The sequence below is a fragment of the Medicago sativa genome, chromosome 8 (genome assembly GCF_051527215.1).
Source record: "Medicago sativa cultivar Bolivia chromosome 8, Bolivia_mono, whole genome shotgun sequence".
In the NCBI taxonomy this organism is placed as follows: Eukaryota; Viridiplantae; Streptophyta; class Magnoliopsida; order Fabales; family Fabaceae; genus Medicago; species Medicago sativa.
The window spans coordinates 59,403,085-59,426,886 of NC_140756.1; the positions used below are offsets into that span (position 1 = coordinate 59,403,085).

Sequence of the window (23,802 nt, forward strand, 5' to 3'; positions counted from 1 at the left end):
GTTACCTAATCTAAAAGTTGAAATCAACATCACAGCTTCCTTGTGCCTTCTATATAATGTTAAAATATCTTGCATTCGACAGAAACAAATCATATCGCAAATCAAATGTCCAAATCACAGAGAAGTTTAACAAGTGCTAAAACAGAATTTGATGGCGATAAGTTAGTATATATAACAAATGAAGTGCGTTAAATGAAGATTGCACTTAGCCAAACAGTTACAAACCACCACAAAATGAAAAATTACAGAAGATATAAAGAACTAACCATTAGAGATAGGAGAGTACCAGATCCTCTATTTCTGTATATCTTGAAAAAAAAAAAAAAAATATTCTCACTGAGAGTAATTATCAAGCTCAACCATCCACGCTTCGTCAACATTTTTCTTTATAATTTAGGCGAAATAGATTTGTGGCTTTTGCTTAGAAAAGGGAATGCTAGGCTTAGGGTGAAATGAAGCATTTTGGCTTCTTTGAGTATTGGGCTTGGGTGACTATTGTGTGAAAACTTTAAACCCATGCAGCCACTACAAAGGAATAACTCCAAGGATCATGCTCCCGGGGATCAGACAATGGCTCCTTCTAAACCTATTCATAAAGTAGATTTGGGAAGGCTTCCTAAGACGTCCACTCTTCTCTCTGTTTAGTATAAATCCCCAGCAGCAAATTGATATACAAGACTACCAGTATAGAAGTTTTGTCAAGAGTTAAGTTCCCTTTTCTACTCAGAGTCTCTCTCTTTCCACCATGGACAAGCATATCTGCAGAGCGAAATAAATTTCAAGAATAAAACAATTGTTTGAGTACAATAAACTTTTAACATAAGAATTCTATTTAGACAGCATCTCAGATAATTTGGTATAGATAACCTAATATGACATGTGTTAACGTACCTTAAAAGATATTACTTATTAGAACAGGATAGCTTGCTTCACCTAAAACAATTTTAACATTGAAAACCTCCTATTCATCTGCATTCAACATAAAAGAAAATGCACTTAGCCAAACAAAACAACACAATGACAAGAAATAGAAGGTATAAAATATAAATGCTAACCATTTGAGATAGGAGAGTGAGTACCAAACCCTCTAGTTCTCTATTCAAATATATAAAAAAATGGATTGATGTCCAAGGCTAAAAGTATATAGTTTCCTCAGGAGTTAAATGATTGTTCCTTCTCAGAGTCGTTCCCTTTCCACCATGTATCTAAATAAATTTCCCAAATGAAACAAGTCGGGTACAATAAGCTATAATCAGAGAAATTTGTTTTGGACATCACTTCGAATGAAACCAAGTAGTGTGTAAAAATCTGCTGCGCACAAATTAATGATGTGGGTCAAATATAACACAGATGCTATCATAGTGCAGGATAAGGAATGGTATGGACGTAGTTTTTCTCTTTCCACCATGGACAAGCATATCTAAATCAATTTCAAGAATGAAACAATACTCACAGTCCGTTAAACTATATTCATAGAAGTTACTTTAGGACACCACTTCACATGAAATCCGTAGTGTAGATATCTATTTCATAGAAAATGGTGATGTTTCTCATAGTGCTATGCTTCCAACAATAATTTGACTGTGGGAAACAAGAGCAATTCAATAAAACAGATGAAAGATAGAAAGAGGGGAAAAGATCCCACAACATAATTTATGGTTGAACAAAAGGAGGCTCAGATTCGCCTTTTCTCAGACACAAAACAGAAGAGGTTCACAAAGGCTGCATCAACAAAATCTGTGCAAAGGACCGCAAGGGTAATTCGCAGACAGAGTCACCTCGCCAGGAAACAACTCTATCCACATTGTCTGATTCAATTGCTGAAATCATCGTCACTGCCCTGTCATCTACGAGAATGAAGAAGGAAAAGAACTATATATTTGGAACGGAAGAGGAAGTATGTATATGCATGCATGTATGTGTGCGTGGAGAGCTGTTTGCAAATTTCCATGGGAAGAATCATCGGCTTGCACATCAACTCAGAGGGGCGGCAGCTCTCAAGGCCACCTATCTCACTGAGGATGAAGCCTCATACTTAAACTAACAACTAATGATTGTAAACCCTAATTTCAGTTTCAAAGGAAGGCTCAGATTCACCTTTTTCTAAAACAAGAGGCAGAAGAAAAGAGTCTCGTCTCGTTACAGCTGCGTTATCGGTATCTGTAGAATGAACCACGATGGTATTTTCAAACAAAATCCGTAACACCTTGCCAGTACTAACTCCTCAACCTGTTGTTTGATCTAAAAACTGAAAGCAACATCATAGCCAGCTTGTAGCCTCTACCAAGGAGGGATCGATCCAGAAATATTGACTTCCTCCGTCTTAAAATAATTGTCGTTTAAGGTTTATGCACGATTTTTAAGGAAATAATTAATTGTGTTGATTTCAATGGTAAAATTAATATCATTTACTAAAATACCCTTATTAATTGTAGTTAGTGGAGTAGTTAAGTTGGATGAAATTCAATAAATAAGGGTATACTAGTGGGAAAAAATAATAAATGTTGCATTAGTATTCTAAAGTGAAAGTTATTGAGACGGAGAAAAAATGGTAAAAAGACAATTATTTTGAGACAGAGGAGTACTATAATATTTTTTTAGGTGAAATCAAATACATAAGTGATATCATTATCACTAAAAAGATCCGAGAGAACAAAAATTAAGTCATTCTATATCCAAAAAGTTGAAGATACGTAAATATTTACGAAATATATTTCTCAACTAACTTTATATTTTGAATTATTTTGAAATTATCATTTATTTTATCATTGTCAGCACTATCGAATATGTTTTTCAATGCATGTCAACAAACAATTATTCAATAATTCCTTCAAAAAAACAATTATTCAATAATATTATCTCTTATACAATTGCATATTTATTTCTTCACAAATAAAATATTTTAATAATATTTTATGGGGCAACACTTGTTTTTAATGGTCAAAAAACAAAATTACTTGACAATTTTTTTTTGAAATAACATAGTAAGCGGGGGAAAGTGCCCCCAATTACATGAACATGCATCCGTGCCTGCTACCAAGCAACTAAATACAACAATAATGTATCACTGAAGAAATATGCAAGTCACATAATATATAAAACACACAACACGTTAAAAATACCTCCGAACTAATTAGAAAAGGCGTGGCATGATTCCAAAGAGACTTCAAATGAAAACAACAAACAAGTACTCTGTAAAAAACTGTTGTAAAGAAAATTATGTTGGTCTAAGGAAAAACAAATGCTATGATGGGTGCGGCATTAGAATAAGGAATGGTGTACATACAGAGGTTTGCAGATAGAAGGGATGCATAAGTATAGTACAATTTGTTTCGCTAAGTTGAAAGTCTTCGTTATTTCAATGATCTCTTCCTTGCTGCAACCGCAATAGAAGCCAGACAATGTCATGATGCCCATTCAAAAATAAGATGTAGCGCCCAGCAACGTTGTCATGCCTTGTAAATCCTAAGGATTTTCTTGGCCCCATATTCACAAGGGTCAAACAATCACTCAGAAGGATAAACAATTTTATGGTTTGCATAAAAAAATTAGTTTGGTGAGAAATGTGTCTCACTATTCAAATACTTTGATCATTAAATTTGACTCGGTGGAAGACAAACAAAAATTAAACCAAACTGAAAAGGGGAACAAAAAAGGGACCCAAACACAACTTGAGATTGGGATGAATAAAAGAAGGCTCAGATTCGCCTTTTCTCAGACAGAAGAGTGAAGAGGTTCCCAAGGCTGCATCAAAAACAACACCTGTGCAAAGTACAATAACTGTAACTTCACACAGACACAAAATCGCCTCGCCATGAAACACGTCTTCACCCAATGTCTGATTCAATTATTTAAAACATCATCACCGCCTTGTTACCAAACCAGAAGAAGAAGAAGAAGAAAAAGAAGTAAACAAACATTTCCCATGTTATCAAAGAAGAACAAGAACAAGTAAAAGAAGATAGGGTGAAGAGCAGAGGGAGTAATGGTATAATTGTGTTGAGAGTTGTTTATAAATTTCACCGAGACGAATCATCGGCTACCACGACAACACAGAGGGGAAACAACTCTCAAAACAACCTTTAACTCTCTGAGTGTGGAGCCTCATACTTAAACCAATGACAAATGAGTGTGTAAGGCTCAGATTCGCCTTTTCTTCTCAAACAATAGGCTGAAGAAAAAAGCATCAATCAACATGGCTGCATTAACAATATCTGTAGAATAAACCACAAAAAATGATATTTTCAAACAGATACCAAAACACCTTGCCAATACTACTACGATAGTTCTTTCTTCAACCTATTATGTGATCTATAAAAGCTGAAAACATCACTGCCTCATTGTGTACTGTTATCTATCATGAAAACCAATTTTTTGAAATAAATCATATCAGAAAAGAAATGTGCATATCACTAAAGAGGTTCTTATATAAAATATTTGTGATTTGGGGTCATATTAACCTTTTTCTATGAAAGTGAGAGTAATGCATGAATGTTGGAGTTGAATCATCCACCACAGCTTATTGTTCTCCTTCTTCAACGTTTCCCTCTCGCAAAACAACAATGGAGAAATGGTAAATCTGGAGTGTAATCAACCATTATTGTGCCCCCAATTACATGAACGTGCATCCGTGCCTGCTCAAGCAACTAAGTACAACAATAATGTATCACCGAAGATATTTGCAAATCACATAATATATAAAACACACAAAGCATGTTAAAAATACCTCCGAACTAATTAGAAAGTCTTTGCTATTTCAATGATCTCTTCCCTGCTGCAGCCGTAATAGCAGCCAGACAATGTCATCATGCCCATTCATATATAAGATGGAGCACCCAACAGCGTTGTCATGCCTTGTAAATCCTAAGAATTTTCTTGGCTCCATACTACTAACAAGCGAGCGTCAAACAATCACTGAAAGGGATAAACAATTTGATGGTTTGCATTAAAAAATTAGTTTGGCGAGAAATGTGTCTCACTATTCAAATAATTTCATCATCATATTTGACTCTGGAAAACAAACAAAAATAAAACCAAACTGGAAAAAGGGGGAACAAAAAGAGGGATCCCAAACACAATTTGAGATTAGGATGAATAACAGAAGAAGAAGACATCATCACTGCCTTATTATCATATATTGAAAGAATGAGGAAGTATATGTGTGTTGAGAGATGTTAACAAATTTCTCCAAGACGAATCATCAGCAACCACATTAACACAGAGAGGCAACAACTCTCAAAACAACCTTATATCTGTGAATGTGGAGCCTCATACTTAAACTAACAATTAATGAGTTTAAAAACCCTAATTTAGGGTTTAAAAGGAAGGCTCAGATTCATCTTTTTTTCTCAAACAATAGGGTGAAGAAAAGAGCATCAGTCAACATGGCTGCATTATCAATATCTATAGAATAAACCACAATACAAAAATGGTATTTTTGACACAGATAATAAAAACACCAAGCCAATGCCACTAAGGTTCTTACTTCAGTCTATTGTCTAATATATAAAAGCTGAAAACAACATCACTGCCTCATGAAAACCAAATTAAAAATAAAATAAAATCATATCAGAAAAGAAATGTGCATATTCACTACGGAGATTCTAATCACTAAAGAGGTTCTAATATAAAGAATAAAACATTGGCTTTTCGATTCACCTTTTTTTGTATGAAAAAGGGTAATGCATGCATGATGCATGTTGGAGTTGAATTATCCACCACAGCTTCTTCTTCTTCTTCGCAGAATAACAGTGGGAAATGGTAGATCTGGAGTGTAATCAACCATTCTTGGGTTTCGCGTTACTTCACTGGGTATTGTCGGGGTTAGAGCCTTTCTTCGGAATCTATAATTCAATTCAATTTCAATGTGGTTAAAAAAACATGGTTAATAGTCATTTTAACGAGGAGTACACAATAGTTCTTCCCTATATGTATTTACTTTGTCGGTATTGAAATATTATTTTAGCGTCAGAAATTATTTTGATTAACAGAGTCCGCAATCAAATACTATTATAAAATTGTCTGATCTAAAAGCTAAAAACAACATCATAGCCACCTTGTAGTCTCTATCGAGCAACTAACTACAGTAATAATGTATCAGTGAAGTAATGTGCAAGTCAATAAGAGATTTAACAAGTGCTAAAACAGAGAACTTGATGCAGATAACATATTATATAAAAAACACAAAGCACGTTATATATAAAACACACAAAGCACGTTAAAAATACCTCAGAAGTAATTAGAAAATGTGTGGCATGCCTCTCCAGAAACCATTTTAACATCAAAAACCTCCAAACCATATGCATTTACATCAAAGAAAATGTACCTAGACAAACAAAACACCGCAAAATGAAAAGTAAGAAAAGAAATAAACTACTAACTATTTGAGATAGAAGAGTTCTAAACCCTCAAGCTCTCTATTAAAATAAATAAAAATTGATTGATGACAAAGGCCAATGTTAAAGTTTCCTGTTGTAGTACTTTTCTTTCCACCATGGACAAGCATATCTAAATAAATTTCAAGAATAAATTAATAAAATACATCACTTCAAATGATATAATGATTCCAGAGAGACTTCAAATGAAAACAACTAACAAACAAGTACTGTGTAGAAAAGTGTTGTGGCAGAAAATGATGATGTTGGTCTAGTGAAATACGGATATTATCATGAGTGCAGCATTAGGAATAAGGAATGGTGTGCGTACAGAGCATTCCAAATAGAAGGGATGTATAGTACAATTTGTTTCCCTAAGTTGAAAGTTTTCATTATTTCATGAGTAAGATGGAGCACCCAGCAACATTGTCTTGCCTTGTAAATCCTAAGAATTTTCTTGGCCACATTCACAAGCGAGGATCAAACAATCACTCATAAGGATAAATAATTTTATGGTTTGCATTAAAAAATTAGTTTGGTGAGAAATGTGTTTCATCATTAAATTTGACTCGGTCGAAAACAAACAAAAATTAAACAAAAATGAAAAAAGGGGGAACAAAACCACGAACCCCAAACACGATTTGAGATGGGGTTGGAAAAAAGAAGGCTCAGATTCGCCTTTTCTCAGACAGAAGAGCGAAGAGGTTCCCAAGGGCTGCGTCAAAAACAGCATCTGGCATAGTACGACAAGTGTAATTTCACAGACACAGAATCGCCTCGCCATGAACCATGTCTTCACCCAATGTCTGATTCAATTGCTGAAAATATCTTCACAGCCTTGTTATCCAAGAAGAAGAAGAAGTAACCAAACATTGCCTTGTTATCAAAAACGAAGAAGAGGAGCCTTTTTATCGCATCGGACGTTATCTTACGATGCAATTGCTACGTAACTTCTGATCGTTTAAAACAGGGAGCTATGAGCAATTGAAGGTGGCTGAAGAGCAATTTCTCAAATGGTTGTTCAAATATCATTTCTCTTATAAAAAATATGGACCCCAAACGCAATTTGAGATGCAGGGGCTGAACAAAAGAAGGCTCAGATTCGGCTTTTGTCAGACAACAGAAAGAAGAATTTCTCAAAGGCTGCATCAAGCATCTGTACAAAGCACGAAAAGTGAAACTTCTGGCACCCAATGTCACCCAAGTGCTCCCCACTTGATACAGACACAAAATCGCCTCGCCGTGAATAAACTTTCCATCCAACGTCTGAAACAATAGCAGAAAAGATCATCATTGCCTTGGGGAAGATTACCACTATGAGAGCTGTGAAGTTGTTTCTCTACAGAGAAAAGCTCTAAAACCTCAGCTTTAGCAGCGAGTGACTGGGGATAAAATAAATGGACACAGTCACCATCAAAATCCGCCCCTAGGGGTCCACATATTAGTGGATTAATTTTGACTGTGTGGTCGTCATGGATATATACCACAAGCGCTTGCAAGGAGTGCTTGTGGGTAGTTGGCAGTTTGTTGATGAAAACAGTATCCCCGTCCATAATCCTCCGTGCACTATCTGACCAGGTTTAAGATAAGTGTGCCCCTTTGAGCCCTCCCTCAGCGAGTAAGTTGACATACCTTGTATGTCAAGCACAAGTTTTCATCAACCAACTTCTGTAAATAATGGATGTTATGAATGCTGACTCTTTACTCAAATGTGATCCTTTGGGCAACCTCAAGCGGAATTCCAACTTCGTTTATTTTCTTATACCCATCTCCAGTTATCACATTCCGGGAAGAAAACCCAGAACCCTTTCTTATAAATAACGTCCACATTTTTTCAGACAGAAAAGTGAAGAGATTGGGATTTGGGATTGGGATGAATAAAAGAAGGCTCAGATTCGCCTTTTCTCAGACAGAAAAGTGAAGAGATTCCCAAGGCTGCGTCAAAAACAGCACCTGTGCAAAGTACAGTAACTGTAACTTCACACAGACACAACCATGAAACATGTCTTCACCCATTGTCTGATTCAATTGCTGAAAATATCATCACAGCCTTGAGAAGAATAAGAAGAAGAAAAAGAAGTGAACAAAGCCTTGTTATCAAAAACGAAGAAGAGGAGCCTTGTTATCGCAACGGAAGTTATCTTCCGATGGGATTAGTTTGTAACTTCAGATCGTTTAAAACAGAGGCCTGGGAATGAGTAATTTCATATGGGAGGAGCAATTTTCAAAAATGATAGTACAAATATTGTTTCTTATAACAAAAAGAAGGCTCAGATCCGCCTTCTGTCAGACAGAAGAGAGAAGAGTTTCCCAAAGACTGCGACAAACATTTGTGCAAAGTGTAACTTCACACAAACACAAAACAGCCTCGCCATGAAACATCACTCAACGTCTGATTCAATTATTTAAAACATCATCACCGCCTTGTTACCAAACAAGAAGAAGAAGAAGAAGAAGAAGAAGAAGAAGAAGAAGTAAACAAACATTTCCCTTGTTATCAAAGAAGAACAAGAACAAGAAAAAGAAGATTAGGGTGAAGAACAGAGGGAGTAATAGTATAATTGTGTTGAGAGTTGTTTATAAATTTCACCGAGATGAATCATCGGCTACCACGACAACACAGAGGGGAAACAACTCTCAAAACAACCTTAACTCTCTGAGTGTGGAGCCTCATACTTAAACTAATGACAAATGAGTGTGTAAGGCTCAGATTCGCCTTTATTTCTCAAACAATAGGCTGAAGGAAAAAGCATCAATCAACATGGCTGCATTAACAATATCTGTAGAATAAACCACAAAAAATGATATTTTCAAACAGATACCAAAACACCTTGCCAATACTACCACGAAGGTTCTTTCTTCAACCTATTATGTGATCTGTAAAAGCTGAAAACAACATCACTGCCTCATTGTGTACTGTTATCTATCATGAAAACCAATTTTTTGAAATAAATCATATCAGAAAAGAAATGTGCATATCACTAAAGAGGTTCTTATAAAAAATATTTGTGATTTGGGGTCATATTAACCTTTTTCTATGAAAGCGAGAGTAATGCATGAATGTTGGAGTTGAATCATCCACCACAGCTTATTGTTCTCCTTCTTCAACGTTTCCCTCTCGCAAAACAACAATGAGGAAATGGTAGATCTGGAGTGTAATCAACCATTATTGTGCCACCAATTACATGAACGTGCATCCATGCCTGCTCAAGCAACTAAGTACAACAATAATGTATCACCGAATAAATTTGCAAATCACATAATATATAAAACACACAAAGCATGTTAAAAATACCTCCGAACTAATTAGAAAGTCTTCGTTATTTCAATGATCTCTTCCTTGCTGCAACCGTAATAGCAGCCAGACAATGTCATCGTGCCCATTCATATATAAGATGGAGTGCCCAACAGCATTTTCATGCCTTGTAAATCCTAAGAATTTTCTTGGCTCCATATTAACAAGGGAGTGTCAAATAATCACTCAGAAGGATAAACAATTTTATGGTTTGCATTAAAAAATTAGTTTGGCGACAAATGCGTCTCACTATTCAAATACTTTCATCATTAAATTTGACTCGGTGGAAAACAAACAAAAATTAAACCAAAGTGGAAAAAGGGGGAACAAAAAGAGGGATCCCAAACACAACTTGAGATTAGGATGAATAAAAGAAGGCTCGGATTTGCCTTTTCTCAGACAGAAGAGGGAAGAGGTTCCCACGGGCTGCGTCAAAAAGAGCATCTGTGCAAAGTACAATAACTGTAACTTCACTCAGACACAGAATCGCCTCGCCATGAAACATCTCTTCCCCCAATGTCTGATTCAATTGCTGAAAATATCATCACAGCCTTGAGAAGAATAAGAAGAAGAAAAAAGCAGTGAGCAATTTCATTTGGGAAAAGAGCAGTTTTCAAAAATGGTAGTACAACTACAAATATCATTTCTCATCACAAAAAGAAGGCTCATTCGCCTTTTGTCAGACAGAAGAGTGAAGAGTTTCTTAAAGGCTGCGGCAAGCATCTGTGCAAAGTGTAACTTGACACAGACACAAAATCGCCTCGCCATTAATCAACTTTTCCCCAATGTCTGATGCAATTGCAGAAAACATCATCACAGCCTTGTTATCAAAAGAAGAAGAAGAAGAAAAAGATGAAGTAAACAAGCATTTCCCTTGTCATCAAAGAAAGAAAACCAGCGTGAGTTAACTCACAGGAGTATTTTGGGAAATTCAGTTGGAAGCAAGCAAAATGTGTTGGGTAAAGAGCAATTTTCAAAAATGGAAGTACAAATATCATTTCTCATCACAAAAATAAGGCTCAGATTCGCCTTTCGTCAGACAGAAGAGAGAAGAATTTCCTAAAGGCTGCGTCAAGCATCTGTGCAAAGTGTAACTTGACACAGACACAAAATCGCCTCGCCGTGAAACATCTCTTCACCCAATGTCTGATACAATTGCAGAAAACATCATCACTGCCTTGTTATCAAAAGAAGAAGAAGAAGAAGATGATGATGATGATGATGAAGTAAACGAACAGTTGCCTTGTTATCAAAGAAGAAGAAGAAGAATAAGAAGATAATATTGAAGGAAGGAGGGAGTATATGTGTGTTGAGAGGTGTTAAAAAATTTCTCTGAGACAAATCATTGGCTACCACAATAACACAGAGGCAACAACTCTCAAAAAAACATTATATCTGTGAATGTGGAGCCTCATACTTAAACTAACGATTAATGAGTTTAAAAACCCTAACTTTAGGGTTTGAAAGGAAGGCTCAGATTTACTTTTTTTCTCAAACAATAGGGTGAAGAAAAGAGCATCAATCAACATGGCTGCATTATCAATATCTATAGAATAAACCACAAAAATGGTATTTTTCAAACAGATACTAAAAACACCACGCCAAAGCCAAAGCCACTAAGGTTCTTACTTCAATCTATTGTCTGATCTATAAAAGCTGATAACAACATCACTGCCTCGTGAATACCAATATTTTTCGTTTTTTAAATAAATCATATCAGAAAAGAAATGTGCATATCACTAAAGAGGTTGTAATATAAAGAATAAAACATTGGCTTCTCATTCACCTTTTTTTTGTATGAAAGCGAAAGTAATGCATGCATGTTGAGGTTGAATCATCCACCACAGCTGCTTCTTCTTCTTCCCATAATGAACAATGGGGAAATGGAAATGGTAGATCAGGAGTGTAATCAACCATTCTTGGGTTTCGGGTTACTTGATTGGGTATTGTCGGGGTTAGAGCCTTTCTTCGGAATCTATAACTCAATTCAATTTCAATGTCTGTAAAAAAAAATGGGTAGTATACATTTTAATGAGTAATGCACTTCACTAGTCAAAGTAGTCTTCATATTAAAATGTTCTATTAATATTGTCATATCAGTTCTTTAATATACTTACAATTTGTTTTGCCAAGTTGAAAGTCTTCGTTATTTCAATGATCTCTTCCTTGCTGCAACCGTAATAGCAGCCAGACAATGTCATCATGCCCATTCATATATAAGATGGAGCGCCCAACAGCGTTGTCATGCCTTGTAAATCCTAAGAATTTTCTTGGCTCCATATTAACAAGCGAGCGTCAAACAATCACTCAGAAGGATAAACAATTTTATGGTTTGCATTAAAAAATTAGTTTGGCGAGAAATGCGTCTCACTATTCAAATACTTTCATCATTAAATTTGACTCGGTGGAAAACAAACAAAAATTAAACCAAACTGGAAAAAGGGGGAACAAAAAGAGGGATCCCAAACACAACTTGAGATTAGGATGAATAAAAGAAGGCTCAGATTCGCCTTTTCTCAAACAGAAGAGTGAAGAGGTTCCCAAGGGCTGCGTCAAAAACAGCATCTTTGCAAAGTACAATAACTGTAACTTCACTCAGACACAGAATCGCCTCGCCATGAAACATCTCTTCGCCCAATGTCTGATTCAATTGCTGAAAATATCATCACAGCCTTGAGAAGAATAAGAAGAAAAAAGGAGTGAGCAATTTCATTTGGGAAAAGAGCAGTTTTCAAAAATGGTAGTACTACTACAAATATCATTTCTCATCACAAAAAGAAGGCTCAGATTCGCCTTTTGTCAGACAGAAGAGAGAAGAATTTCTTAAAGGCTGCATCAAGCATCTGTGCAAAGTGTAACTTGACACAGACACAAAATCGCCTCGCCATTAATCAACTTTTCCCCCAATGTCTGATACAATTGCAGAAAACATCATCACTGCCTTGTTATCAAAAGAAGAAGAAGAAGAAGATGATGATGAAGTAAACAAACAGTTCCCTTGTTATCAAAGAAGAAGAAGAATAAGAAGATAACATTGAAGGAAGGAGGGAGTATATGTGTGTTGAGAGGTGTTAACAAATTTCTCCGAGACGAATCATCGGCAACCACAATAACACAGAGAGGCAACAACTCTCAAAACAACCTTATATCTGTGAATGTGGAGCCTCATACTTAAACTAACGACTAATGAGTTTAAAAACCCTAACTTTAGGGTTTGAAAGGAAGGCTCAGATTCATCTTTTTTTTTCTCAAACAATAGGGTGAATAAAAGAGCATATCAATCAACATGGCTGCATTATCAATATCTGTAGAATAAACCACAATACAAAAATGGTATTTTTCAAACAGATAATAAAAACACCAAGCCAATGCCACTAAACTAAGGTTCTTACTTCAATCTATTGTCTGATATATAAAAGCTGATAACAACATCACTGCCTCATGAAAATCATATCAGAAAAGAAATGTGCATATCACTAAAGAGATTCTTATATAAAGAATAAAACATTTGTGATTTGAGATTAGAAAGTACCGAAAAAGCGACCAGTAATGCATGCATGTTGGAGTTGAATCATCCACAACAGCTTCTACTTCTTCTACTTCCACTTCTTGGGTACCATTCTTCCACTGTTATTCAACGAGAGGGAAATGGTAGATCTGAAGTAATCAACCATTCTTGGGTTTCGCGCTACTTGACTGGGTATTGTCGGGTTAGAGTTCGGAACTACAACTCAATTCAATTTCAATGTCTGTCAAAAAAAGAACAACTGAGAAAATGTAGTTAAGGAATTAAGTATAAAATGAAATGTTTTTTCGAAAAACTGTGTATTTTATTTTTTTTTTAAATTTGAAAAAATGTTATTTTTAATGTTAACTTTGTTTTTTCTTTTCATTTTTAGTTGCTTAACTAATGTTTGGAGCACTGGTTAACATGACTCAAAACAATAAGATCGTCACAAACTTGGGGTGTCTCAAATTCGGTTAATCTATAACACTCCCTCGGTCTAAAAATAATAGTCATTTATGGTTTGTATAATTAATTATGTTGATTTTAATGGTAAAATTATTTTCATTTACTAATATACCTTTATTAAAAAATAAATGATGCATGATATTCTAATGTGACAGTTATTTTGAGAAAGAGAAAATGTTAAAATACAATTATTTTGATAAGGAATGAGTACTAATATTAAAAAATTATTAATGAGTTATGTTTACATGTGAGATTCACAATTAACTAAGCATGCGTTTGGCCAAATTGTGTGTGAAACGCTGCCGCACGTTTGGCTAGAAGCTCTAATATATGGCTTCATGAAATCATAGCCAAACGTGCTTTGGGAAGTGGGAAAAACCAAACCACCGCTGATCCAAACAAGCTATAAAAATGAATGTCCTTTTCAAAAAACTAAAAATGAATGACATTGTTGTGGATGCTCTAAGTTAATTACTTCACTTGACTTCCTAGATTTAGGGTTACAACAAACAATAAGTTAATTACTTCCTCCATCTTCCTAAATTTTAACACTTATTGTTATTGACTAAAGAGAAATGTTAGGAACACTCACTTTCTAACATTTCTCCAACACTCATGTAGGTCTTGCCATTTTACGTGGGATCCATTTTAAAGTGTGGTATCCACATGGATTTCATCCGATGGGAGAGTGAGTGTTAAAGAAAGTGTTTAAAAGAGTATACAAAACACTCATCTAGACTAAAAATTTGTTTTTGTATAAACTCATATTCAAATTACTAGATACGAATCTTTTCCAAATAAACCCTACGATTTTATTATAGGTCACTTTGAAAAAATATATTTATGTTTTATTATAAATTATTTTACAATATGAATGTGTTTGGATTGTCTACAATACAATAAGTTAATTACATAACTTAGTTTATTTTGTCTTTCTGATCTTTTTTATTTGCTCAAAACTCCTTATTATGTTTTTGAGTTGGCGAATTTTGCTCTTCTTTAAAAAAATTCTTCAACTTTGGTTTGTTATTTTTGGTGTAAGGAATGTGTGTCTAACTAGCTTAGTTCAATGATGGTTTGCCTTGGCCTTTCCTTGCTCTGTCGGTACTGAAGACTGCAAGAGAAACCTACATGGTAGATTATTGTTATAGAAAGGGGATCCTCTGCTGATGGCGAGGGGTTTGCATCGACGTTTATATTCTCTATAGAAAGAGGTAAATCACTAGTTACCTCATTAAGAAAAAGATTCTATGAATCGATCAATGATATGAGGAAAGTTTGAGCTTTAGAGGTGTTAAACCTAAAGCCTCATATTTTGAGTTTTATCAATGGTCGAAAGACTTTGATCCGATCAACAAAAAGAAAACTCACTCCTAAAGTTGGATTCGTGTAAAGAAAACTCTGCAAATCATTATGACTCACAAATCGATTTTCAGTTTCCTCATTCATCAAACTAATGCTGCTTTGTAGTATAATGAACTCATAAGCAGATTTACGGACAAGTAACTATATTTTATTGTATATCTTTGACTCAAATATTGCCAAGGCAAATAAATTCATATTAATCTATCATACATTTATTATCAATCTAGGGTACAATTCGCCAAATAAATACATAGGAACATAACATATAAGCTAACCTTCTAAAGTGCCTGAAAATTATCTCTAATAGAGAGAAATACAAAATTACTTTCTAATTTTAAACAAACAAATTACTTTTGCTTTCTATTAAAAATCTCTAAAAAAATAATATTTAAATTACTTTGTATCAAAATCACTTTTAGTGCAAATCTGGTCAACAAAAATTTGCAGCAGCATGCCTATGTCTGCAATCTGCACATTCTGTGTTCACAATAACATCCTCTTAAATCGACACTCAAAAGAAGTTATTTGGCTTTCCAATTTTAATATTCTGCTCCGCGAGGAATCCTGTGATGGCATTCTTCTGCCAGCCCTTGAAACTCCTGCAGTAAATTTTAGGGTAAACATTAACTTGAGCGTAAAGTAAAAGCATTACAGCCTGTTATCTGTTTCAAATCGTATTTCAGACCAAAAAAAAACATATATCAAACTTTCATGTCTTGCAGTTGCACATGATTCTTATGAACTGTTTATCACTCAACAAACAAATATCTTTCAGTTGTTTGCACGCATGCAAACAATTGATTACAGAAGGATAATGCTCGTTAAGCTTACTTTTGGTCAAGATGTGCAATAATTTCGCCACCAGGAAAAGCAGATTTAGTTGCCTCATATGCAGCTTTTATAGACTGTTTCCAAGTTCCTCCAATCTCCACATTTGTTTCTCCTTTTGGATCTTCCATTGGCACCGAATATCCAGAAAGTAGGTGACCAACCCAAACACCATCTTTCCTATATTGCAAAAAGCAAAGCAGGTATTTTCATTTTTTTTATTAAAGGTTTAAAAATAGTTTTGTCAAATGCAAAATTTTATGCAAACATCATTTTCTCGAAGTGTATTAAAACTCAAGACTAAAAAAAGGCTCAAGCAGAAGATTGTTCACACAAAATGAAGATGTGTTGCATATGAAATGAGGCTAAAGTAGTCTAACTAAGGAAAAGCCACCTTTGTCTTCATTCCAGTGGAGTTTTATCTCCCATGTTGTTCATCAATGTAATTTATTCCCATAATCTATTTAAGTGTGCAGTTTATACCCTTTCGCCAATCAGAAAATTCAATTATAAAGTCACTAAAATGGCTACTTACAACACTATATCCATATGCCGAGGCACATAATGTCCACCACCTATCCCAAGAAGGACTTTCTTCTTATCATTCTCCCTGCAGGAAGAGTGTGAGAATTAGATTCCGTTTAGAAAATTTTCATCAATTTTAGAAGGAAACTTTAATTACATAGATGAAACAAACCTAAATATTGTCTCTGCATTGATAAAAAAAACGTAACTTAGCACTTATAGCGTAAATGTTTATTATATAAATGATTATGTATAAGCTATTCCTGAAGATAAAATAAAATCAAACTATTTTCATAAGCTATCTGTGAGAGTTTGTGAAAATCAACTGAAAACAACTTATAGACATGCCACAAGTTGTTTCTGTATGCTCTCACAAACAGCCTCGCAAGTACTTATGTCAATAGATGGGTTCAAATAAGTCAATCAAAAAGCTCAAATAAGTTAATCAAAACAGCCCTATTTTCTCAAATTAGTTCATAATTACGCAATCTCAACAAAAATATTATTTAAAAGCGTATGGAAGGAATAGTATAGTCCATCAAGGTCAAAATTTCAAAATCAGAGGATCATATGGTAAACATTTCATCTTTTGAAACAGATAGAGTGCAATGCTACTCGTCGACACATGCAAAAGATGTTAAGGTCTCATGTATACCAAACACCAAACAAGAATGCCAACTAACAACAAAATATTTTCTTAACATAATCAATCTACCTGCTCCAGTTTCCGACATCAGTCCCTCCTCCAAGTCCAAGTCCTTCCCAGACTAACTGAACGAATCCAAACAATATCATTTCAGTAAACGAAATAAAATATCACTAGACAGATAACAATACAAATCTTTAGCTTTTTGTAACAGAATGTATGCACACAGGTAAACTCTACAAATTGATGCAAAAGTTTTGAAAAAGTATAACAGTGCACTCGACCTGAGCCATAACTTGAGCAGCATCTTGTCTTTTCCAGTAGTCTTCAGTACTACCTATATCAGAATTATCCAGTTGTTATACTAGCTGAAATAGCAGTTAATTTCTAACAGCTTCTTGAATAACTGAAGAGTAAAATTTAGCAGCCACAGACTACTTCAAAATAAAGTAAAAAATATGTGGCTTATCTATGAGAAGAGAAGATAATATGTACTAGAAAAACTCTACAAATGTGGACATGGATGAAAGCAGAAAGGAGTGACCAGGCATCAAACAAAAGTGATAATGTTGCCAACACAGAAAGAGATATCAGGTTTGGGGATGAGTTGATCAGTTGGGGATCGTGGAAATTAGTTGTTTGCTCAGATTCCACTACTGTGCTAAAACCCCGGTATTTGGTAACACTTTATACTAAATACCATATCGTGGAACTGCTAAAGCCCCGGTATTTGGTAACACTTTATACTAAATACCATATCGTGGAACAACAGAGATTTGTTCAAATTCTGCTATGCTATAGCGCCGTTATAGTCACTATTTGACAACACTGGTTAAGGGGGTAGAGTGAGGAAGGACCAAATGATGAGTTGGCTATTTCTTGATAATACTGCAAAGCCAATAAAAATTGAGCACTAACATATACACAGAAACAATTTGAAATTGTGTTGTTTAAAATCCTGAATGGACTTTCGCAATACCAGCAAAAATACCCGTTACGCACAAATGATGTATGAAAATAAAAAACACTGATTATTTGCAAGCTTCATTTTATTGCTCTTTTGGCACCTAATATCTCATTTCGTATTGAAAACCAACAAAATATGGAACCTTCTTCGCAAATTACTGGAACTTTCATCAGGCAAAAGATGAATATGAATTGAAAAGGAGATCAATCAACAAAATAAAGACTAACTGAATCTGAAAACAAAATAATGAAGGATTCAAAGAACTTAAACCATGTTCACGGTACGAACTTGAAGACAACAAATAGAGTATGCAATATGCTTATAATAGAGGATGTATCAAATCTATCAATCTAAAATACATCTAGGAGGAAAGAAAGAGTACTCACCAATCTCCAGAAACATAGTTGGCTTATTTGTCAATGGTCCATGATGAGTAGCCTCCAGAGTAATCTAAATTGAGGAAACACATAAAAAGTATGCAACAAGTGGTTTTCAAAATTCAGAACACAGATTTGACAACATTTTGTACTAATCAGCTTATTGCAGAATAATAGTAATTTGTTCAAATTTCGCTATGCTATAGCTACTATTTAACATAACTGATACATAATATAGAACATTAAGCAAACAATCCATGTAACATAATATATTAAGCCATCTTCCTCAAATGGGAAACGATCCATGTATTTGCAGAAATATTCAAAACATAAAGTAAAAATACTTAAGATAAAACTAGAACACAAAAGGATAATTTAAAAGCAAAAAACCATCACACAACACAAGTAACAATCAACAGGAAACTGAGGCAAGAAAAGAAAACCCGTTCAAATTGGAATTAAATTAAAATTAGAAACATAAGAAAAGAGTAAGGCACCTCAAACTCAGGGATCAGACTGTGAGCCTGAGCAATATTTTTCAGAAGTCGTATCCAAGGTCCAATCCTAGGATTCGGCAATGCTGCCCATCCAGGTTTCCCACCTTGAGGTGGAACATCACCTTCACGCAAATGTGGAACTCCTACAAAAACACAAGATTTTAAGAAATTGTCTGTGACCACCATTTGGGTTGTTTAATGATTTAATTTACCCCAAAGTGTACAACATTCACACACATTGTGCACTAGCGTTAGACTCAAATCGACTGTGACCATTTGGGTGGTGACATCAAATATTTTCACTCACACATTTTACCTAACATATCATTACCAAACACACTCTTTTCACTTCAAAAGAGCACACTGCACACACACGGGAAAAATGTTATATATGTTTTTATTCCCTATAAACTTTACTTACTTTTTTTTTTTTTTTTTTTAATCCTTGTACCAACTTTTTAGTATTTAGTCGCAATTTTTGAATTCGAATGGACCGAAAAATTTGGACAGAAACTAAAAATTCGAGATACTTATAATCAATGTAGCATCCACACTTCAAATTGAAGGCGGTCTGGTGTCTGGCACGACACCAACATATGTAGCTACGTTCAATGAGTTCTATTTCTCAATTTATTGCTATATATCTAATTGTCTACATGTCGTGTCCAATGACATGCCATGTTTCGTAATTCGTAGGTTACAAAAACTAAAAACATTTTTAATTCTTATAAAAAAAAATGGTGAATGAGAAGATGAAATTACCAATAGGGTGAACAGTGAGAGCAGGTTTATTAGAAGCAGCAGTATGTTTACTTAAGAAGATAACTTCATCAACAACTTCTCCAGTAACCTCTTCCCACCTTGTATCCAAATAATCTTCCACCACTATACTCTTCCCATGAAGTAACACTCTCAACCCTTCATTCACAAAACTTTTCATATCATCCTAAATTCATTATAAACACCCCAACAAAAAACAACAAAAAAATCAATAAATTGAGAAAAATGAAAAGAAAAAAAAAAAAAAAAGAAAGGAAAAAGGGGTTTTTGGTTGAACCTGGAAATGGGGTCCGGGTTGCCAGCCAGGCATGGCTAAGAGGGCATTGGCAGGGTTGATTGAAGCAGGATCGGATGTTGTTGCAACGAGAAGAGACACCATTGGATGATGATGATGAAGATGGGTTGAGGAAAGTGAAGAAAGTGATTTTGATGATCTAAGGCTGCTGCGGTTTAGGTGAAAAAAGGGGTGGCGGGAGTGGTTTACTATTGGACAGGAACGAACTATTGTACCAAGTAACATGTCATGTACAACAAGCAACAATTGTCTTTCATCACGGTTCTTTCTTAAACGGGTCGTACTAACTTGTACTCCTGCCTACTAGATAAGGAAGTAAAAAATACTCGTATAAATATAAATTTTTACTTCCTTAAAAAAATAAATAGAAATTTTTAGTTGAAAACAATAAATTTTTTATTTTCAAAAAGTTGAACATATCACTTTTTAACATTTTTCAATGCAAAATTTCAATATTGATCTTCTTAAATCAATAGTTAGCATTTCCCTTCTTAAATCAATAGACCTAGTGCACCGACACAATAGTTAGCATTTCCCTTCTTAAATTAATAGACTTACGTCTACTTTTGGCTCCCTAACTTTTCAAATGGTGTGCTTTTGATCCTATGAAGAAAAAAATGGCAAATTTAATCCCCTATGAATTAGCTCTTGTGCAATATTTATACTTTTCGCCAGTTTTGACTTTTTCAACGCCTGTGTGTCACTTCATTAAACGACCTAACACGCCACGTGCGTAAATAACCATTTAAAAAAAACAAAAAGGTCACATGTATAAAATGACTATTTAAAAAAAATTGAAAAAGAAATGGCATGTGAGGGATCTTTCAGATACTAGGGTTACGTGTAACACCCCGTTTTCCCAACATAAAAATTTCATTTAAAATCAGAGTATTTTGATCACAACGAAATGTCACATACTTCATTTAAATCATAAAACGGATAATAATAATTATCCTTCAAATTCAACATCATGAATATCTTAAAATTGTTGCAGCGGAAAATAGTTCAACATCTAAAAGTCTTGGCACGCAGGCCTTATTGGAAAATCTCATAAATTAGTTCATAAAAGAGACACGTAAGGAATAGAAGTAAAAGCAAGCCCCCATCCCGTTACGTATCAGAGCACCTAGACACCAACAAAGAGTCCACTCATGAACGCCTCTAATCTTTATTACCTGCACATTACCCACGGTCGAGGCAACATATACGCAGAAGGGGTGAGATTTCATAATCAATACATTAAGCATATAATCCAAATAAAATGCATTTAACAACTTAAACATTAATAACATATCAACAATTAACAATTAGCACATTTTTCATTACATAACAAATACAATCATCAAATACCATTACTAATTTTCATCACAAATCATCCTTGACCATGCAACTCTATCAACTCAACAACAACTTAACAACACGACTCATCTTTGACCATGCAACTCTATCAACTCAACAACAACTTAACAACACGACTCATCTTTGACCATGCAACTCTATCAACTCGACAACATCTTGACAACTTAAGCATCATGAACCTCTTGATATGCAAATGCATGTGGTACCATTCAACAACAAAATGAGCATAATAGGCTCTTCAACGTGTGAGCACAAAGGCTGCCGGGCCTAAAGCCCCCAACTTTAATGAGCACAAAGGCTGCCGGGCCTAAAGCCCCCAACTTTAATGAGCACAAAGGCTGTCGGGCCTAAAGCCCCCAACTTTAATGAGCACAAAGGCTGCCGGGCCTAAAGCCCCCAACTTTAATGAGTATGCAATGAACTCAACTTCCAACAACTTAGACAACGACGTGTACAACTCATACGACTCATAAATCATGGACGACTTCTTAAATTCCAACAACATAGACCGACTCATGCAACCTCAAGACACTAACAGTCGACAACAGAAAACAGCAGCAACATACAACAATTAACAACGCTTGAATGTGTTAACATTCACATAAAGAATTAATTACATCAATATAAATATCATAAAACATCATTATAGCATTCATGCAGCAACACTTCTAGTGTCAGTCACCATAACAGACTTCTGGAGCTTATGAAAGCATCCTAAACAGCTCTCTAACTTACTTCTAAGGTTATCTCAAGACTACACGTGCGAAAGGATCGCATCGGGACAATTTTGGGCAACTAACAGCCTAACTCGCAGTGGCGAGTAACTTCACTCGCAATGGCGAGCAAAGTGTGCGTTCTGGGTTCCTACGTATTTACTCGCAGTGGCGAGTTATTCTGCTCGCAGTTGCGAGCTCACAGGTCACTCGCAGTTGCGAGTTGTGCTGCTCGCAGTTGCGAGTTCTGGGTTCTAGCTCGCAGATGCGAGTGTTCTTGCTCGCAGGTGCGAGCGATGAATGTCAGTACGGCCAGAAACCTAAAAATTCCAACTTTTCACTTAATCTCCTAATTTTATCCTCAATTCAACATCTAATTATCATCTTATGGTGTATCTAAGTTCTGTACACTAATTTAACATCAACCTAACATCTTTTCATGAATCAATCATCAAATTCGGTCTTAAACCTGATTTCCAATTCTCACCAAAACTTAATCTAATCATGCTAAATTCATCCTATAGAATCATACTCTTAATAATATTGAAAATTAGTCTCACCCTTACCTTGTAATTGCAGAATCGATAGCCTCTCCCTCTGGTTCTCCTCTTCTGACTTTTCTCCCTTTTCTCCAAAAGCGTTTCACGTAAAAACGTTTCCCACTTATGTCTGTATTATTTATTTACTCTTATTACTCATCTCACCTATAAACTTACTCTTTCCACCTCACAGCCCAACTTCTAATATTTTTATTTTATTTCTAATATCTTATTTTATTTAATAATAAAATAAGTCATAACAACATAGCAACTTCACCACAACAAAATACTCCACATTATGCAGTTATAAATCATATAACCCACTCAACTTCATGAATCATAAAATTCACACATATCAATCATGAAAATCACGTAAATCATATATATAAATATATTTTTAAATAATCGAATAATTAAGACGGGCGTTACAACTCTCCCCAACTTATAGAATTTTCGTCCTCGAAAATTTACCTCAAGAAAACAACTCTGGATAAGACTCCATCATCTTACTCTCTAGCTCCCATGTCAGGCTTTCACCAGTCGTTCCACTCCAAACAACTCTCACTAGAGGAATCTCCTTGCCTCTCAACGTCTTCATCTTGCGATCATCAATCCTCAAGGGTAAGGTCTCTACCGTAAGGTTGTCTCTAACTTGCACATCATCACTCTGAATCACATGGGACGGGTCTGGAACATACTTCCTCAATTGCGACACATGGAACACATCATGCAAATTCGATAAATGAGGTGGTAAGCCAACTCTATAAGCCACCGTGCCAATTCTCTCGGATATCTGATAAGGACCAATAAACTTTGGAGTCAACTTCTTTGACTTCAATGCACGACCGACACCGGTCGTTGGAGTAACTCTCAAGAACACATGGTCTCCCTCTTGAAACTCAAGGTCTTTCTTGCGCTTATCATGGTAGCTCTTCTGTCGACTCTGCGACGCTTTCATCTTCTCTTGAATCATCTTCACCTTCTCAGTAGTCTGTTGAACAATTTCTGGTCCTAGAACCACACTTTCACCGGTCTCAAACCAACACAACGGAGTCCTACACCTCCGACCATACAAAGCCTCGAAAGGTGCCATCCCAATACTTGAATGATAGCTGTTATTATATGTGAACTCTATTAACGGGAGATGACTATCCCAAATCCCACCTTGCTCAAGTACACAAACTCTCAACAAGTCTTCGAGTGACTGAATCGTTCTTTCCGACTGACCATCTGTTTGAGGATGATAAGCCGAACTCAATCTCAACTTAG

The 23,802-nt window shown here is 35.3% G+C and overlaps 1 protein-coding gene and 2 long non-coding RNA genes across 4 annotated transcripts; all 3 read right to left on the minus strand.

Moving 5' to 3' along the window:
- Window positions 1-172: 172 nt before the first annotated feature.
- On the minus strand, window positions 173-1,970 carry LOC146900032 (uncharacterized). Its single transcript, XR_015023915.1, has 3 exons — window positions 1,056-1,970; window positions 892-969; window positions 173-759 (listed from the first exon to the last, which is right to left on the minus strand). It is a non-coding gene; the product is annotated as an uncharacterized LOC146900032 (long non-coding RNA).
- A 1,142-nt stretch (window positions 1,971-3,112) lies between these two features.
- Window positions 3,113-13,434, minus strand: LOC146900033 (uncharacterized). Of its 2 annotated transcripts, XR_015023911.1 has the most exons (10): window positions 13,202-13,434; window positions 11,787-11,938; window positions 11,456-11,669; window positions 9,670-9,817; window positions 9,404-9,589; window positions 6,228-6,325; window positions 5,659-5,843; window positions 4,727-4,914; window positions 4,461-4,646; window positions 3,113-3,465 (listed from the first exon to the last, which is right to left on the minus strand). It is a non-coding gene; the product is annotated as an uncharacterized LOC146900033 (long non-coding RNA). The 2 variants fall into 2 exon arrangements; XR_015023912.1 differs by lacking the exon at window positions 13,202-13,434 and having other exon boundaries at window positions 9,404-9,577; window positions 11,787-12,579.
- Window positions 13,435-15,178: 1,744 nt separating this feature from the next.
- GEK1 (D-aminoacyl-tRNA deacylase) lies at window positions 15,179-20,159 on the minus strand. The gene is made up of 9 exons (XM_085738607.1): window positions 19,905-20,159; window positions 19,610-19,793; window positions 18,848-18,990; window positions 18,360-18,423; window positions 17,291-17,343; window positions 17,076-17,131; window positions 16,371-16,445; window positions 15,839-16,015; window positions 15,179-15,606 (listed from the first exon to the last, which is right to left on the minus strand). The coding sequence occupies exons 1-9, from the start codon at window positions 20,145-20,147 to the stop codon at window positions 15,519-15,521; spliced, it is 1,083 nt and encodes a 360-aa protein (XP_085594733.1). The 5' UTR covers window positions 20,148-20,159; the 3' UTR covers window positions 15,179-15,518.
- Between the last annotated feature and the right edge of the window lie 3,643 nt (window positions 20,160-23,802).